Raw genomic sequence first — 19,135 nt, forward strand, 5'->3', positions numbered from 1 at the left:
ATTCTGTTAGTTTCATTGTGCATTATTTTTATGCATCACTTGGAATATCCTACTGCGCAAAAGGTGCTGGAATATTGTAAGTGCGGAACAAAACTGACTGAAATTAGCGCCACCGTTAGACAAAAAGAAAGGACGCAGGGATTCATGGTGAGAAACGGGCCCAGTGAAGCACTCCAACAATTGCATTTGATGTGCATGTCGAGCCGTAAGCTTGCCGTACATGGACTAGATGGAATGATACATCAACTCATGCCTATGAATGCACGATTTTGAGTTAAGAAGCAATGCATCGCCCCACCTATCATTGCGGCCCACGTGCTGTGCATGTTTGTGTATTCACAGGTTCGGTGTCACAAAAATTACGTTCGGCATCGAAACCAACTGACGCGGAAATTTGGCTGAAACTTGTTACAAATGTAAAACGTGATATTTTTAAAGCAGTTTATGAATAAGTAAAGTTGCATTTTAAATAGTACGTATTGGGCCAACATTGTATCGCACGTATGGAAAAAAGAACTAGCGTAGCTTGCACTGGAGGCGCAATGCTAAAGAGACAGCGGAGCAGATAGGCACCTAGATAGTCCTGGCTTTTGGGCTAGGCTAAGCACTATGAAGTCATCCGCAGAATTTTCCGGAATTTATTGATTATTTCTCGATTACCAATTAGCTATTGATTGGCTATTAAGTGGCTATCGCAAGGTATTGGCCATGTATTTGGACTAGGCTACGCACTACCAATTGTAGGTAGTGCATACAAGACTTCGTCCTGCAATAGACAGAAATATAGGCTGATGATGATGATCAGGAGGAGGATGCACCACCAAGTCATCCCCAGCATTTTCCATCATTTATTTATTATTCATCGATTATCAATTAGCTATTGATTAGATATCGAATGGCTATCGATGACTGACTAAGCTTAAGTAGTCCCAACTATGCTAATCTAGACTTAGCCAGGCTCAGCTTCGCTATAGTTCACAGGAGTACGTACCATTGCGCTTGGACCCTTTCTGCACTACTGCTAGGATCGGCCCACATTTTTTCCGACGCATCACGGACTTACGGCCGGCTTCAACAGCTCCGCTGTGAAAAACACTCGCGACAAGTCAGTACTTTGTCTTCTGTAAACGCATTATTAACGCATTATGAAAATCGTCGCTTGCGTCTGCCTCCTGTGTTCTTGCATGGTGTACTACGATGGCAGTTATAACGAGGGGGATATGCACAATCGTAAACGTCAACCCAACTGCGCAGAGAACGGCACTGATGTAGACGCGTAGGTTACTTGCCCCATTATTTACTTTCATGAAAGCCATGCTCGAGTTTTTCTTTTCTCGACTTGTACTCACTGAGATTATTTTTCAGAGACCTAAAGCAAATTAGCATGCGCACCTATAGCAAAGGGGAATACAGATGTATGAATTGTTTTTTTTTCTCGTAGATTACCCTATTGTATTAGTATCGTTATTCTGTGTCCTACCCACGTCCTTTGTTCGTACTGTTGTCGGCATTTATGAGGTAGAATTGTTTTTTGCAGGACTTTTCTTTTTGTCATATGGGGCACCGCTATTTCTGCTTGTAAATTTCTTGCTACTGCTTATTTTTTTTAATTTGTCAGGTCGTTTTATCTTCGTTGAGAACAAGAATACTTCATACAAAAGTGCTGTACTCAAGAGTCCTGTTTTGGATGTACAATCCACCGACGGTGCCTGCTTGAGTTTATGGCACATTGCTCAGCACACCTTCAATGGCAGGTGAGTGACAAGATCTGAAAGGGTTGTCTAAGTTGGCGCTTAACGCCAAGTACATACAACGTAAGAAAACAATTGCCTGCCACCTGTTCATTTATTTATTTCGTTTGGATAGTAATAAACTTTATATGTCCAACGGTTATTTCGTTTGCTTATATTTTGTTTAGCAACGGCTAAAACGCCATTTGTATGATTATAATCACGAGAAAGGGGTTAGCGTAATGATGCCGGGAATATTAGAAACGAATTCGCGAACATGATGTGGTGCCGTCTTGCAAATAGAGAGTGGAAAATCTCATGCCGCTGGCATCTTCGTGGCTTTCGTGTCATTGTGCGTCATCTGGAAGGACTCCGTGTATATGTGTTAGTACCGACAACAATTCCTTTTCTTTTCAGGTTAAGCGTATATGAATTAATCTCGTGCAAGCTATCCAACTTACGCTCAATTGCTCTTATACCCTCACGCAGCATCACTGTGTACTACGGCGACCAACATTTGCTCACCACAATCACTCGTACCAGCCATCGATGGCAGCATGCCCTGGCCGAATTCAAGGTCCCTGCCGGCTCTTTACAGGTATGTATCCCCAAAGTTTTTGTTTTAACTCCATAGTGTTAAGGGCCCCCGTGTCGCACGAAATCCGGGGTCGGTTTCGGCGTTAAGCATCGGCGTCTGGCGGAAATAATCATGTCGAAGGACATCATCCTGCACTACCCCGACCACACAGGCCCTCTGCGTGGCTCAAGGCGTGAGAGAGAAAAAAAATGAATTCTGCGAAGTATAATCCGTCAGAAAAATACTAAAGTACGACTTAACCACAACCTATAGGCGTGATAGTGTCCGATTGTATTTCGACTAAACGAGAAGCAGCTAGGGATCTTTGGATCCTATCACGTTCCACTACTAAAGGCGAAGCTTAAGCGTCCTCCGATTCTGATGGCGTTTGGCTGTACATTGGTTTTAGACAACATTGAGGGGATTGTTGAAAAGCGAGCCTTCTTAAATTTTGGACATGCGCGTGCCTCGGGGAACAGCGAACAATTAATAAAATAATAAAATGTCCTAAAGCCTTCACATTTGATATAAGACTGCCTAAATTTCTCCTGTAAGAATGTCTTCCCAACATTCCACTAGTGTTTAAGAGTGAAGCCGACTTCAAGGGGATCAGTGTAAGCGTGGTCTTCATAAGCTGGATTTCCCACGTTAGGTGTGGCAGTAAAGCCTGCTCATAAGGAAAAATGTAATGTGAACGGAGCCGGATAACGCTATCGCGTTCCACTCTTAAAGGCGAAGCTTAAGCGTCCTCCAAATTTTTTGTCTATTTTGAACATTTTAAGCTTTAAGATATTACACATGTAAATGTATGCTATGCAGATACATTTGCCGAAAAGCACAAAATTATGTCGCCGGTAGCCAAGTGAAGGTGCGGAGCAAAGCACCTGTTAAAAACTTGGTATACCAAAGCGTCATCGAGGCGGGGATAGACGTTTACCAGCCTTGCTTGTGCACATCGCTCTGCGCAATCACATATTCCCGAAAAGCTGCTATCGCAGTAGTGCGAACCGGCCACGCCAAACACTACACGTGAAACTGCGCTGGTTGTGCGTGCTAAGATTTTAAAAAATATATTAAAAAAGATTATGACTCATTGCGACGCTGGATGTCAGGGGGCATATTCACAAAAAAATTCTTACACTAGAATTTCTATGAACGAGGTTCTACTGGTGAATAGCTTATACCAACTAAAATCCTTTCGATTTTGCCCTCGGATTATCGTTGTTGTAACAGGACGTGTATATAGATTTCATGTGTCTTCCGACAGCAACATGGCAAGTGTACACTTAAGTTGGACCATCTGCTCGGTTTCTTGCTAGCCGAAAAATGTCTGAAAAACAATTGGCGGACACGTCGATCGGGTTGAAAAGTATCACATAATAAAGTGAGCTTGGCCCCCACTCGCGCTTATATTTCTTTACACAGAGAGTAAACTTAAAACACTGATTTACTTACTTGTCGATCAGATCCTCAGACTTTCGTACAAGTCTGAGATAATATCGACTAATCTTCGAGATATGGAAACCTGAGCCACCGTGAAATACTTATCGACGATTGAGTTCAGAGGCGAGTGGCCGTCTTCCGCTGAAAAGACTGAAATATTTGCTGAATAGAGCAAAGTTAACGATCGCGTATCGCCGGTTGGCTCAGTGAAGTGTGCCGCTCCTACTTCTTTCTTTCTTTATTATTTATTATTTATTTATTTATTTATTTATTTATTTATTTATTTATTTATTCTTTGTTTGTTTGTACTTTTTCGTATAGAAATGCGTTGAATAGCGCACGGGCGCAGAGCTGCTGTATAACAAACGAACAATTGCTGGGCATGTCGAATTTGGGCTACGCGGCTACAACACGCTGCACTATATCAATATTGCTAAGATTGGTAAATGTAGTCAAGAACACTGAAGGGAACACTATAGTGATCGCCAGTATTTCGACCTTGTCTGCTATATATTCAGAAAAAAGAAGTTAAATGAATACGATTCATAGAAATTACGTGAATATACGAAGACTACGACTGCCATACTGAGCAAAGTGATTCGTGATCACTTGTGACTCAACCATATCATATCCTAGTTATAATGTTGAATTACCATTTTTGTGAATTTTTATTTCATATTTATGATGATATACTCCGTAACGGTACGTTCACATCGAATGGAACGCATCGCTAGTGATCACTATTGACTCGACATCATCAATTAAGAATTGTAAACACTCATGCAATCACTTTGTGATTGATACGAATGAGGACGTGCACGAATCAAGACTACCACTAAACAAAGTGATTTGTAATCACTAGTGACTCGGTGCTACTATTCTCCTAGTTATAACTGATTCACGATTTGTATGACTTTTCATTCGACATGCAATACGCTATACTGTATAAAATACGAGAAGATCTAACTGAGCGTATCACTAGTTATCTCTAATTAACGGGTGTAATCGGCAAGCAGCGGTAATCGAAGAAACGGTCATTTCGGACTTCTAGATTGATATCAATAGCGACCTATATGAATAAAGGCTACCACCAGCATACTAAATAGTGATTGGTAAATACAAGTAACTCCGTCCTGCTACTCCTAATCATCCTAATTGACTCATTGTTTGAATGCCTTTAGATTTGATATCCATGACGCAATACTGTGTGAAAATTAGACACAGAGTTATCAATTAGTAACGCTAGCCAAAATGCTCACTTAACTACAGTGCCCCTGACTCCAATGATGACGTCCACGAATCAAAACTACCATTGTGCCAGTAAAATAAATGATTCATCATAACTACTGACTTCATCATACCAGTTCCCAGCAGGCCTGATTGTTGAATCACTCGTTTTATGACATTTCATGTCGTATTCATAACATTAATGGTGTGTGAAACATAGAGAATGTAGCATGATATGTTACGAACTAATGATGTCTATGCACTCTAGTCATAATATATAGCTGTATTGTGCAATTACATAGTTAATTGCTTATTACTTCTGTGTACTCAGTGATTTGTTTTCATGAGCTGGAACGTAATGTTTATCTTTCTAAACACCAAGTCAAACATCTTACCATGCACCGAAACTTGACAAAAAATGGCCCGCGCAGCTGGGCTTAATGCTTGAGTGTCACTCCATAAAGCAATTTTGAGCGTTGCTTCTTGCAGAATCTGACAGTGTCATCGTTCCCGATACGTCAGGGCGCAAACTTGCATCATAGCTGCCCATTCGAGTCCAGGAGTTTCAACATGATGGACGACCCCTTTCCTGTCAATTCAACGACGGAATAACATTTTCGTCCTTTAGTGCATCGCCACATAGTATCCGAAGAAATGCGTCCCAGGTCAAAATATTAGCCAGCGGAATAAAACCAAGCTAGATCTAGATATAGAAGGATACCTATACTATATGTCCCTAGAGTGCAATTAGCGGACGAATTCTGGTTGTGCGGCAATGAGCATTTTAAAGATCACCCCGTGCATTTTAAATGGGTCCCTAAAGTGTCACAAGAAAAAAAGGCAGTCAGCTGAATTAAATAGACGTTATATATAGCATGAGAGCGTTCACTGGATTAGGTACCTAAAACACAATTTGAAAAAAAAAAACAAGACCATAAAAACCAAAAGAAAAAACCAGAAAAAAAAGGAGTCATTGCGCAGTACTTGATTTTGCAAAAATCGCATCGGCCCCAGGTCGGCTTCGCCACAGTAGTCGATGTCCCGGGTCCATCGACGTGATTCAAGTTATGCGACGAACTTATCTATTACAAAAGCTCGCTTAATGCTTTTCAAGGAAACGACATCAAGAAAAACAACAAATAGAAGCGTTACTGCTTACTGTTTTTTTTATCACTGCCTAATCAAAATAAAAGAACCCCCCCCCCCCCCCCCCCCCAAAAAAAAAAAAAAAAAAAAAAAACGTGGGCTGCTTGCACTAGTGGTGCAAGGCTGGAGTAAACAGCGGTGCTGGTGATCGACCTAGCTTTTCTTCGATGTTTTACTAGGGTCAGCTAAGTTTTGCTAGGAAGTGCTAAGTGCTGCTATGCACGGTATTCCGAATCGGCTCGCAGCCGACGGGCAGATTGTCACTTGGCCACGCGGCGCGCTTCAAGATGAACTTCTTCAGTGTCCGTATCTTCTTTGGTCGTCCCATGTCAAGGAGGGTACATGTACTCGCCACAGAGTCAACGAGAGTTCTGCCGCCGTCCTGGCGGCTCCGAGATTTATTAACAGCGAAGCTGTTTAAGCCAGCCGTAATTTGTGGTTCGTAGCAAGAAACTACCAAGAAAATAAAATAATCTTTCTTGCCGAGGCGGGATTCGAACCCGCGTACCCCCGTTCCCAAAGCGAGCGTCGTAACCACTATAGGCTACACAGCGATGTTTCAGCGATGTTTTGCGGCTATGCTCTACAGCGATGTTTCATCACTCGGTGATGTTTTGCGGCTCGCGGCACAACTTACGGCCGGCTTAAACAGCTCCCCCTTTAGTTGAGCGTCTTTACGGTCCGCTCCGCTCCGAGTTGCCCCGCTAAGAAACAGCGGAGCGGCGGGCGATTTTCACGTTTTAGTTATGCGTGTAGCGGAGCTGGGCGGACCTTTAGTAGTTGTAGCGCCCTCTGGCCAAATTCAGCGTAGTGAAACAAAATAAAAAAAAAAGTTTTGTCACTTTTACAAAGTAAGACGAATACATATAACTTATTTGCTCATGAGGTATCCAGAAGGGTGCTGGTAATGCGTTACCGATCCATTTTATCGAGTGGTAAATCAAGCGTTGACTTGGTGAACGCGACGTGATAGCCAGCGAGGTTGCATTTACAATCCAATCTAATCCTTTCTGACGCCAATGCACTGGCGACGTTTTTGTTAGCTGTGCTGTTCACTTCATTTTCCTAAAGAACCAGTTCCAGGTGTATTACAAAAGTTATTCCCGCTCGCACGACTAGTGCCTCGATGCAAGGTGCTTCGATGCACGCGCGAGAGAGGGCGCGTGCATGTGCATCGACTACCCTCGCTAGCGAAAAACGGCAGCAACGCGCCGAACTCCACTTAGGCAGCTTGTAAGCGGACCTTGTTTCTCGCTGCACTAGCCCGCTTGCGGTTAAGCGGAGGGCGAATGCGCATTCGTGCTTCCACTCCACTCAACAGCTAAGTGGAGCGTAAAAACGCTAAACTGTTTAATATTAGTGCCCCCGCCCATACGGCTATGCCATTCTTAATTTGTTTATATTCCTTTTCCTTTCAATGTACAAAAAAATTCACCTTCGCATGTACCCATGACTGTTCTCCCGTTATTACATGCACATCCACCTGTAACGATGACGCAGCTCCAGATCGAAGTATCAATCGGACGTGGACTTATCGCACTAGACGACCTACATATCGCCGCTGGACCATGCCCCCAAACTGGTGAGTTGAGAAGCAGGCTTTGGAGCTTCGGTAGAAAAAACGTGGTGAAGTATCGCCACAGCTGGCTTTTTAAATTTAACGCTATTAGCTAGTACCGAGTAACGCTATGTTTATCAATGGAAATGTTTTTACAAGCAATATCTACGAAAAAAATAAATAAAAGGTGTGCTATAAAGGATTTATTTTGTATAAAGACGTTTGTCTCAGATGATTTTCATTTTTCATCATTCGAGTGGTTGAACCGGGTGATCGCGGCTTGCGGAAGCCGGTGATGAAGGGTGGAGTGAATTTCCTTTCATATTAAGCGACTCGTCACAAAATACCGCCTAGGGAGACGACACGTGTCGTGTGACCCACCATAATTACGGAACGGTACGCACAAGCATGTTTCCAATATACTTCGAGCCAATCAGGCTATCAAAAACAAAACACACACACACAACAGCATGCAGTCGCTTACTCGCAATTGGCAGATTAGCGTGGGGTCTTCCTTTTTCTATATATTTGACTAACATTTTTTAACTAAGCCCATTGACTCAGTGTTAGTACTGAGTGCATAAAATTCATACGAGTAGTGCGAAACATTTAGCGTTTCAGAAAGGAACGAAACGCCAGTGTTGCTGTTGCTGTCGGAAATGGCAGCGCCTTTGTTGTACAAAGAATATAGTCTTTGTACAACAACAAGCGCCACATTCAGTTGTGTTAAGTTTGTAATGATCAATATCGACCTGTGTTAACTTGCTGTGAAATATATGCCTAAAGTATTTACTGTTTTCGAGTAGTTCTTCAAAAGAAAGCTGCATGCGAGAAAGTCTTAACTACAATGCTAGTTGCAATGTAAACGCAGATGCGACAGCCTTATTTAAAGGCTAATTGCAATGGCACATAGCTTCCACTCATTACAATTGCACTGAATCTTACTTTCGTTATGATTGTAAAGGCTGTCTTACCAACGTAATCTTAGCAAGGTCTCATATTCCTTGGCTCTTTTTTGCCTAATTTTAATAAACAGCCATTAAACAGCAAATTAGCAGATGACTGGACATCTGTAGCAAGTCAATGTGACAAATTTCCCACAACATCAAAGGCCTGCGCTGCCGTTATCGTCTCGTGCCTGGGTGCCCAAACGTGCGCTCGTTGTTCTTGGCTTGGTGACGTTTTTTTTGTTGTTTTTTTCAGAGCCAGTGTCGTTTTCTTCTTCGTGTACCTGTCTACCCAGCGCTGTTATTTTCCTAAACATGAATTCCCACCAACTCGGCCAAGTTGCTCTTCTAGTTTCTTTTATTTATTATTATAATACACCTTGGGCGAAGAACGAGAATAATGTACCAAACCATTAGTTTTTTACATACTCCTTGTTACGCACTCGCTGGCATTTCAAACTGCCAATTCAGAGCGGAGGCAGCTCGGCAGGAAGGAATTCATTCACAGGATATTTGGTACATTTGTATGGCAAACCGAGCAGGTCAACGATAAGCTGCAAAGAAAAAAGAAAAAGAAGAAGGACCTGGAATTCAACTGAGTGTACGTCATATGCTTGTAGCAATCGATTTGAAAATACTTGGTTTTCAAGGAAAGCTCTGCATGTATATTACTAGAAATGGAAGGAATTTACGTTATCTAAAACTTTGATGTAGCTGCCGTTGAGTATCACGTTGCCTTTTATGTTACACGATCACATTTCTTTTCCGTGAACTCTCACTCTCAGACTTTTGTTCGTGGGAAATGGATTCTCCGTGCGTGGTTAACCAAGACCCTGGCAACGTCACCCCCTGGACCCGTTGTGAAGGCAAGAACGTCGGCATACCGGACCACACGCACGACAGCCTGGAAGGTCAGTGGCACTTACTCTTATCGGCTATTAAAAATTGGAGTGCTGGAAAGTCCTTTTGCAGGTATTACTACTCTTTCAATATTATCATCAAAGATTTTCTCTTTATAAACAGCGTCAATATGATTAGTTTGGCTAGTGAAGGCGCGCGCTAGCCGGCATCTTATCTAAAAACAACAAGAATAAAAGAACGCTAACCAAAAATTTAGTTCTACTTCGAGGCGTAAATTTCTTTTACTCTAAGCAATTGTGAAAGGTATTGACTATTTGCTTGAAGTAGTATGAACCTTTTTAAAGAAGATAAAGAAGCGCAATAATATGGGGAGGGAAGATGAAGATGAAGGTTAATTAAAGCAAGACAGGATGGACAACATGGCCACAGCAATACTTTGTATTTTGTCCTTTTGAGTTGGAACACTACAATCATATTTCGTCTGTTTGGAGAAGCAGTCATATAAGGTACTTCCCGATAGGCCGGCGTCATAGTTGTCGCTTTGATCATTTTCGCTAGTCGCCGCTGTTTACTATCACGGTCATTGTGGTGGACACGAACAACTATTGCTTAGAGCAAAATCTCTATAAAATATTCGACACGAGCCCTGAAAAGAAACGACGAAAACCAATTAAACAAAACCGCACTGCGTAAAAATGGGGCATACTCGTGTCATCGTGTAATGACTATTAGTCGGACACAAAATCAAAGGACGCTCCGGATAAATAAATAAAGGCACATACCCAACCTCTTCATACCTTCGGCCTGTTTAACGACCTCCATATCCAATTTGGGCTGGTGCCACGGCACGGAATCTAAGTTTTTAGAGTAGGCGCCATATTTATAGACCGAATGCAGTCAACTTTTGATGTTGTCACCTGTATTTAAATATGTGTTCATTGCGAGCCGATATATCATCATGTTGGCATGAATGTCGCAGTGTAACTGAATATCACTACACGCGAAACATGCTCTAGAAGATGTGCACATGAAGGTCTGGTAACGTTGTAACCAGGAAAACGAGTGAACGGGGTAAGCGATAATGGCATTCCAATGTATTTATCACCTACTTATATCACAGGTTCCTACCTCTACATTAACACGACGGCACTCAATTCGCACCACCCAATGAGTAGGGCATTCCTACCAAGGAGAGATCCAACGGAAGCCACCTGCGTCACCTTCTGGTGGAGAGCTCACGGCGCTGCCAGCCAGCTGAACGTGTACAGGTGAGGCGCTGACTTTATATGAGGCATGTGGGACTATAGGTTGGGTCAGTGATCGAACGACAATGATTACTGCCCTCTGAAAGCTCCGCAGTCGCGTATCTTAGTAAACCTTGTTTTCCTATGCAAGGTACACAGTGAGAAAGGCATGATACCGATGACAACTTTTAAGGTAGTGGCACCTACGCATTGACGTTGTACCCTATCAAGTATGTGGCTCCTCTCCATAATGGGGGATACTTACCCATTCTGGGCAATGAGTCGGACACGATGCGCTTCTTTGTGGTTTTTCCGACGATTTCCATTGTGTCCACAAGTTGCCCACCCACAAGCGTGATGTCGCGGCTGTGAAATGACAGGCATCTTCGCATATAAAGAGCTTTGTAGCGCGTACTTGGCATTATTCTTTTGTTTGGCATGGCACATAGTCATTTGTCATATATCACAGGCGACAAGTCCTATATGAGGTAAAAGTGAGCTCTGTGGGACCCTTAATTGGTAATAGAAATATAAATTACCAGGATAAGGTTACAAAGTGGAGAAAATAAATGTGTGTAAATGTGTGGATGCGAAAGCCATTGTCCTAGAAACTGTGGTAGGAACACGTGTTGATTTTATCTTTCACTTGAAAATAAAGCACTAATATAAATAGTCATACCGGATTTGATTGAGCACTCAGAAGAGTTCACAGGAAATGGAGGCTGCACGTGATCACCAGTGGTTGAATAAGAATATCACTGGAGCGATCGTTTCGACAAGTCGATTTGTTTTCGTCACAGCAGCAACTCTCAGGGCAGTTGCTGCCCTAACACAGGCGAGTTTCATTGTCGAAACGATGGCTTCAGTTTCACCCTTGGTTCAAACAGCGGTGATCATTGAACACTTGAGCAGACAGGCATGTATTCAACCGACACACGGTCTTGTGACTGTTTCGGTGATCCTGACAGTGCTTTGGCTACCACACCAACAACGGCACAAGTTTAAAATTGAATTCTTTGTAAATTTGCACATAGAAATTCGCAGTAATTATTGGTGCTATCACGATTTGCTTTGTACCTCTATGCAAACAATAAACAAAAATGAGTTATGCTGTTTCTTGTATAAGTCGTACGATCCTAGAAAATGCACTGAAGTAAGCGAAGGCACCCTGGGTGTATCCAGCGAGATTCGTTCTATGTGACATGTATTGGTTGAGAAGAAAGGGCCCGTAACTTCATGTTTACTACCTCCGCGCTGTCATAACCTCACTTATGAATGCAGCAGTACAATGTAGGTGGGTTCTTTTATATTCACCGAGAAAGCTGTAGAGGCTGTTCTGATGATGCAGTAAGTTGAGATGATTGTCTGCTCTTGGTTGCCTTCCGTAGGAACCCATGACAGCTACTCAATTTTCTAACGTGGTATGTGTTCGCGGCGTAGGTGCGCAATTATTCATTCACAGCTATTCGGGAGCACGTATGTGGTCGCCTAACCTGGAATATTTGCATTTGTATTTTAAATTTTTCTTCAAACTAAAGCTATGCTGTTGGCGAAAGTATTTATCAACCCCTCCGATCGCCTCTAACGTATATAAATGTAAGCCCTCTCTTCCAGGCAGGATTTACATTGTAGTTCTATAGATCAAAGTGCAACAAATTTAAAACATAGATACCCGGGTCAACAAGACTGCTGCAGCGTTCAAAATTTCTGTGATGTGAACAAAAGTACGTTATTATCAAGGATAAGCGGACAGATAAGGGAAATCTAGAGGCACGTATTTTACCTTCTCCTCTCTTCAAAACTTCTCCAGTGGCCACATAGGATTGAGATTTACGTCATAGATGAAATATAGGAGCCGTGTTCAGAAAAAAAAACTGTTATGCTATACTCGGTGACAACTTTTCTTGGCAGTGCCCTTGAAGCTACAGAACCGAAACGAATGCCTGCCCCCGCGTCAAGAAATAGTACCTAATTTACCTAATATTTTTCTCATTTACGTAGCTCAAATAAATACTTCTTTATTTATTAGTAAATTAGAACAGTAACGGGAAGTTGTAGGTAAAATAAAATTATTGTTAACTTTACAAGAATTTCTTCTTTTTTGCATTTATTGGACACCACCACATTTGCTGCACGCCTGTTTTCCGCAGGAAACATGGCGTCCCTGATGTCTGTTTGTCCGTGTGCGGCATCAAACTCGTCGTTTAGTTTTCCAAGAAAAATATACTCGAAAAGTGACAAAGGGTGGTTGTCAAAGCAGACCAAGCGGCAATGTTTATGCTGGTGTAAGGCGCCGCCAGCCTGAATTGTCGACGAACCCTGTGTGCCGGACTGTCGCCGAGCTCGTCGGCGTGACCGAATGAGCTGTCGCCTGAATCAAGGCCGAAGCTCTGCGAGCCCCAGTTATATATTATTGTCCACACAGTAAATAGATGCCTATATCCTCACTGAACAAATTGAATGTCTCTCTCCCATTCACACTTTGTAAACGCGTTAACGGGGTGGGCAAGCGAAACCGAAACTAGAGCTGATATTGGCTGCAAGCTGCCTAACTACTGTAGGAATAACACGAATGTGCAGAAGCCCCGCCTCCGTAGCCTTTGCTGCACTGCCGAGATGAACTGTCCCGTAGTACAGAACTGTTCGTAAGACAAATTTCAACTAGTCGTATTAGTTTATATATATATATATATATATATATATATATATATATAGAGAGAGAGAGAGAGAGAGAAGGCGGCCGGAGAGTGGCAAAGAGCCCCTACGAAGGAGAGGCTGTGTGAATTCGGCCGCATATTTTGTTTCTTCTCGCCGTTATCTCACAGGTTTACGAAAGAGACTGCTCTTCGAGATCCCCTCGTGTCGCTGCGCACACACAGTGGAGGAGACTGGTGGAACGTTCGCACCATTACCGTTACGTCCGGAACCCAGTGGAATGTGAGTGGTTATCTCTGTTTCGGAAGCGCAATCAACAATGCGTCTAGAACTGCCGAGCACTGCTGAGCAATGCGTATCACTGCTGAGCTTAAAGTCGCGACTTTGACCTTCGATCCTGGCCACGGCGGCCGCATTTGGATGACAGTGAAATGCAAAAAAAAAGAAAAAAAAAACCGTTCGTGTGCCTAAATGTGGGTGCATAGTAAAGAACCCCACGTGGTTGAAATTAACCCGAAGTTCCTTACTGCGGCATGCACCATGATCAGACGTAGAAAAGATTCTTCTTGAGCAAGTTTGTTTCGACATTGTGGAATAATTTTCTCGCGCGAAAATTGAAAAGAAAGAAAACAGACAGAAAAAAAGAGACAAAGCACCTAATCATTCTTTTTATTTGTCCTTGATTTCTTTCCTTTCAATCGCAGCGCTAAAAACCATGCCCCAGAATGAGATGCTGGTTTCGCCAGCGAAAACGTCTGAATTTATTTATTTTCAATTTTTAATGTCAGTCTAAAGACACCAATGCGCGGCTTTTGTAGCTACACCAGGCTGGTACGTGAATTTTCTCTGACGCGACGCAACGCAATCATGCACATGCAGATTGCGTGCTGTGCATCCGTTATGTTAAGTTGTGTCAGGGCCTTTCAAACAGTTTACAATCCCTCCTGCAATTGAGCCCTTCGGGGCATTTTCTTGTTTTTATATTGCGTTGGGATATGTATGAAGCCGTCTCTTACTATAAAAAGGCAGCAGCGGCCGATTTGTTTGAAATACTCACTTTCTTTTAGATGTTCCCGTTCAATGACCGACGAGCGAAAAACAACGGGAATATGAAGGGTGGTATTGTGCCCGCAGGATCAGTAGTGTTGGCATTCCCTGTGCTGACCAATGGGCGATCGAATGCGAGTGCGATGATGAAATGAAATTCTCAGTAACATGAACGGCTGCTTCTTCGAGGGTTGTTTCACAGCTCCTCATAGAGGGCATGGTGTTAATTATTTTTTGAAATATTTATTTGCAAGCTATTCTGTTCTTCATCCATCATCAACTGCCTCACTTAATAAAGGGACAGAGAAATGAATGCAGTACATGATCAATTATTTTGCTTGTCTCTGTCTTATGTGGTGCGGTTGGAGACGGATCGTTGCCAAGTTGGTCAATTTGAGATTCGAATATGCAGTTCGTACTCATGGGTAGTTTTGTAGCGATACGAAGTGCAAATGCAAAACAAACACACGTTTTCAGAAAGCACAACATAAGCATCGTGCAATTCTCCTTTGCAACGCAGTGAAGTCAATTTATATTTCAGGCGTAATTTATTATATAGTGGGTTGAATTTTGATTACATATTGCCATTTCATATTCTTGTACAGCTTGTCTTCGAAGTTGTGGCGCCGGCAGGTGAAAAGCATCAGTCTGGGGTCATGATTGACGATGTGGAGTTCACTGATGGTCAATGCCCACCCTACAGTAAGAAACCCTACAGCATTGTAGTTGTGAGTGCGTGCGTGCGTGCGTGCGTGTGCGTGTACGTGGGCGTGTGTGCGTGCGCGTTTGTGCGTGCATACGCGCGTGCGCTGTTGCCCGGTGTTTTAGTATCGCTGAGTAGTTGAATTATGCTAAGCGCAGCTACCCGAGAGAGCGAGTGATAGAAATTGTCTAAAAAAAAGGTACATTAACTAGATGCATCCCTGAAGCGGAGAGGAAGCTACTAGAGGAGCATAAACGAAGTAAAGCGCACATCCCAACTTACTACGCAATCTATAACAGGCTGCCTTCTAAAAGCCTGTTACACCGGCTGCTCTTCTTCACAAGGTAAACAAATCTGAAAGAACGAAAACCCCAGATAACAGGGAAAATGGTAACATAGCTCCGACATTTGGGAAGTTGCTCAATGCAGTAAAGGTATCCATGCACAGAAGAGAGTAAAAATACACTAAGAAACATACGCAGATCCATACACAATTGAAAGTACCCAATGCAATTTGAAAAGACGCAAATAAATTTAAAGTTTGATGGTTGACGTAACGATCTACACATTGCTACCTAACAAAATGCATAACTTCGTAACTACATATAACAGGATCAGACTCGAGCAAGAGATATGTACAGCTAGAGGTATTTAAAGAAATGTTACAGTAGACTCAGGCATGCGCCTTTAGTGTGGGCCTTATATTTTGATAGTTTCTGAAAATACCTTTATAGCCACGAGTGCTCTTTTCTGTAACCGCATTGTTGGCCATGGATCAAGTATATATCTGAGAGTTAGCGTATGACGGTCGAACAGCAGTAATTTATTGCACTCTATATATTTAATAAAGAGACTTCTCTGCCCATGTCTTGTTCTTTTTGTTTTCTTCAGATCTGTGTACATTTGAAAACGAGTGCTTACCTTGGAAACTTTCAACGAAAGGCAAGTACATATAAAATAAACAGCAGTGTCTTTACTTTGTCTTCGTGTCATGTTTTGTGTGGTGCTTTTCACAAGTACAGCTCCTTCCAGAAGTGCGGCCCGTATGGTAAAAACTCGTTTTTTTATGAGAGCACGTCACCTATGTCTAGTTTGTCACAGGTCTAAAATATATCAATGTTACCTGTTTAAGACCAGTATGAATTATTTTCCATAAAATGGCAACAGTGTTCATGAAAATTGTGAACGAATGATCATGATTTTAGCTAAAATTTGAGACTCCGCTAATACAATCAGTTAATCACTGCTATATGTAAATGTCCTACATAGAAGATAAAAATACAAAAAATACATTAAGCAGGGATGTAATTGGGAGCACTAATTTGAACGCTACAAACTGATAGAATAAAGGGAAGCTATAGGTGTAGTAAGTGCATAATTTACCGTACATATTGATGGAGATTTGTTTTGTAACTGAGTACCTACTTCTAGTAGGAATAGTTTGTCTAATATAATAAAAATGCCTTCGTTTCTGTTGAGTAGAAAGTTTCGTTTAACAACAATTTTCATCAATAAATTGTAAAAATATTTACATATGTTACAAAATGAAACGTATGCGCTAAGTATCGAGGGCACTTATACGACCCACTAAAGGCGCTGAGTGCTTTTAGACCATGACGTGTTCCAGACCTAGAAATGGGAATTAATTATTCGCGGTAAGCTTTATCCATTCCTTTATTTGTTCGGGCTCTTAGGCGTATCTGCATGACCTATATGAGTCACTTAAGTGCACGGTTACTGTGCAGAATTTTCTATTATTCCTTAGCATTTGTAAATTGAATATCATTAATAGCGGACTTCATGCGGTTTGTAGGCATCCGCCTAAAAGAAAGAAATGGACCACTAACAAACCCAGCGCAGTTTAACACAGCGTCTGAAAATGCTAGCTGTCACGATGCAAGAATGCGAGAAAATGCACGTGACGCGCGCACCATACGTTACAAAGCGCGACTTTGGCGGGAGAGAAGCGTGCTTGTGGCCCTGGCCTAATGGTTAATGCATTGGGCTGCCGTGATGGAAGACAGAGGTTCGATTTCACCATCGGTCACGAATGTCTTTATAGCAATGCAGGCGGACTTCAAGAGATCAGTTGGATAAATTATAGTGTGCAAGGTTCGCCCGTGACGTGCGCAGCTCTAGAGACGTCACGATCAAAATATTTGATCTGACCAGTATCCATTTTCATCTGTCTATTTTCATCTGCCTTCATCTATTTACACATTAGTGTGGTACGCTTCAAGTTCAATGGAGTAGGCTTCAGCATACTGCTTGCAACCTGTATCAGTGAAATACAGTTCAACGAAACTGCTCAACATTGCTTAGAAACAAGCCATCATTTACATAGCGTTACTCATCCTTCTTTACACAAGTGAATCATTGTTGAAACGTAGCATTACTAGACATTTCCTTTGCTCACTTCCAGGCACTATTAAACACGAGTTTAACGGATGCGAAGTTGGCTCATGGCCTATCTAGAAGCAAGATGCAGGAGCGCGAAAAATGATAATCACGACATGTGTATACAGCGAAGTTGCCGGTGCCTTGTGGTCTACAATCAGTCTGACAGTTGAAGACGATTCACAAGAAAGTGCATAAATAAATCATGCTCCGAATGCTCGTCATTAAAGCAACCGTTTCCTCAATATAAAGAAATTCACTTGCGAAAGCCAGTTTGTGTCGTCCTAAATTGTTTACCAATTATACCTGACTATATTTATTTTTACGTGGGTGCTCTGCTTGCCTGTAAATTTTAGTTCACTTGTCCCTGAGAGAAAAAATAAAGGCATATCAGTCTTTTCCCAAATAAAGCGTTCTAATACGTTAGAGCACTCGATCTTGATGTAACACAGCATGTGCACTGGCATGTGTCTTGTGCTCGCGTTTTATGATAAGTCGAAACTGGTGAACGAGTTTGCCGTTATTCCTGAAATTCGCCCATTGGCCTACGTGTGTTGATTTTTTTTTTTTACGGGAGCTGGGGCTGGATGAAGCTTTTGTACTCTTTTCACTTAGATGCTTTTTGTCGACACTTGTCTAGGAGATTGGGAAACAAGGTTCGAAGTTCAGCGGGCTGAATCCTTCAAGAAGCTCTCTAAAGATCATTCAACAGCGACCAGTGATGGTGAGTAGATGAACCACTACATTGGATCCTGGTTATAAAATATTAAAACTGCTTAGAAATTGCATTCATGTTTAGTATACATGATACAGAGTGCGCCTGCACCCTGGATAATAAAACCATAATAAAACCATAATAAAACCATAAGAGATTTGTCGGACCTTGGAGAATCACAACCCAAATTTTATCGAAGATCCCGGGGAGCTACGCGTTGAGGCCTCAGTTAGCTTTCGTGATAAACAGGTGAATATGTTTCGTGTGACCCGTTTTTAGAGCTTTCGTGCACCCTCCTCGGTGGTTCCTCAAGCTGCGCCAAAACACAGCTCTTGCGCCATCGCTGGCGCGTTGAACAAACCCCTAAAGAGAAATGTCGCTGTTATGTTAGCACTTATAAATTTATATATACGGGGTGTTTCATTTTAGCTGCACCAAATTTTTAAAAATTGCCTGTGGCAGATAGCACAGTTATAATCCATGATCTAAACTACTCGATGAGGCGGCGATTACTTCCACGAGAAATCAAAACGCCTAATTGAATAGATAACCTAATTACGCGAATTACCTTTAAATTATTTATTTTATGGCACATCTTTCAATCTACTAATTATAGCCGCTGTGTTTGCAAGGCGTATCCACTTGGAACGAATTCTCAGGACTGAACCAGTTTCAAGATAATAATTTTCAAAGTGTTCGACGAAATGCATGGGCGTTCCAGTTAACTTTGTGCTTCAATGCACAAAACAGCGTTTTCCTCGAAAGAGTTATCTACACTGCCCATGCATTTCGTTGGGCATTTTGAAAATTATTATCTCGAAACTGGTTCAGTCCTGAGAATTCGTTCCAAGTGGATACGCCTTGCAAACACAGCGGCTATAATTC

General features: G+C 42.2%; 1 protein-coding gene across 1 annotated transcript in view; it reads left to right on the forward strand.

The window, feature by feature from the left end:
• LOC119448911 (MAM and LDL-receptor class A domain-containing protein 1-like) overlaps positions 1–18,267 on the forward strand; it is a 109,665-nt gene extending 91,398 nt beyond the window's left edge. The window contains exons 15-23 of the mRNA XM_049666558.1: positions 1,619–1,754; positions 2,148–2,328; positions 7,624–7,705; positions 9,414–9,539; positions 10,610–10,757; positions 13,559–13,670; positions 15,041–15,137; positions 16,030–16,080; positions 18,176–18,267. Of these exons, the coding sequence (XP_049522515.1) occupies positions 1,619–1,754; positions 2,148–2,328; positions 7,624–7,705; positions 9,414–9,539; positions 10,610–10,757; positions 13,559–13,670; positions 15,041–15,137; positions 16,030–16,080; positions 18,176–18,267 (1,025 nt within the window). The remainder of the gene's footprint in view (positions 1–1,618; positions 1,755–2,147; positions 2,329–7,623; positions 7,706–9,413; positions 9,540–10,609; positions 10,758–13,558; positions 13,671–15,040; positions 15,138–16,029; positions 16,081–18,175) is intronic.
• The last annotated feature ends 868 nt before the right edge of the window (positions 18,268–19,135 follow it).

This window comes from Dermacentor silvarum, chromosome 4 (assembly GCF_013339745.2).
Source record: "Dermacentor silvarum isolate Dsil-2018 chromosome 4, BIME_Dsil_1.4, whole genome shotgun sequence".
Lineage (NCBI taxonomy): Eukaryota > Metazoa > Arthropoda > Arachnida > Ixodida > Ixodidae > Dermacentor > Dermacentor silvarum.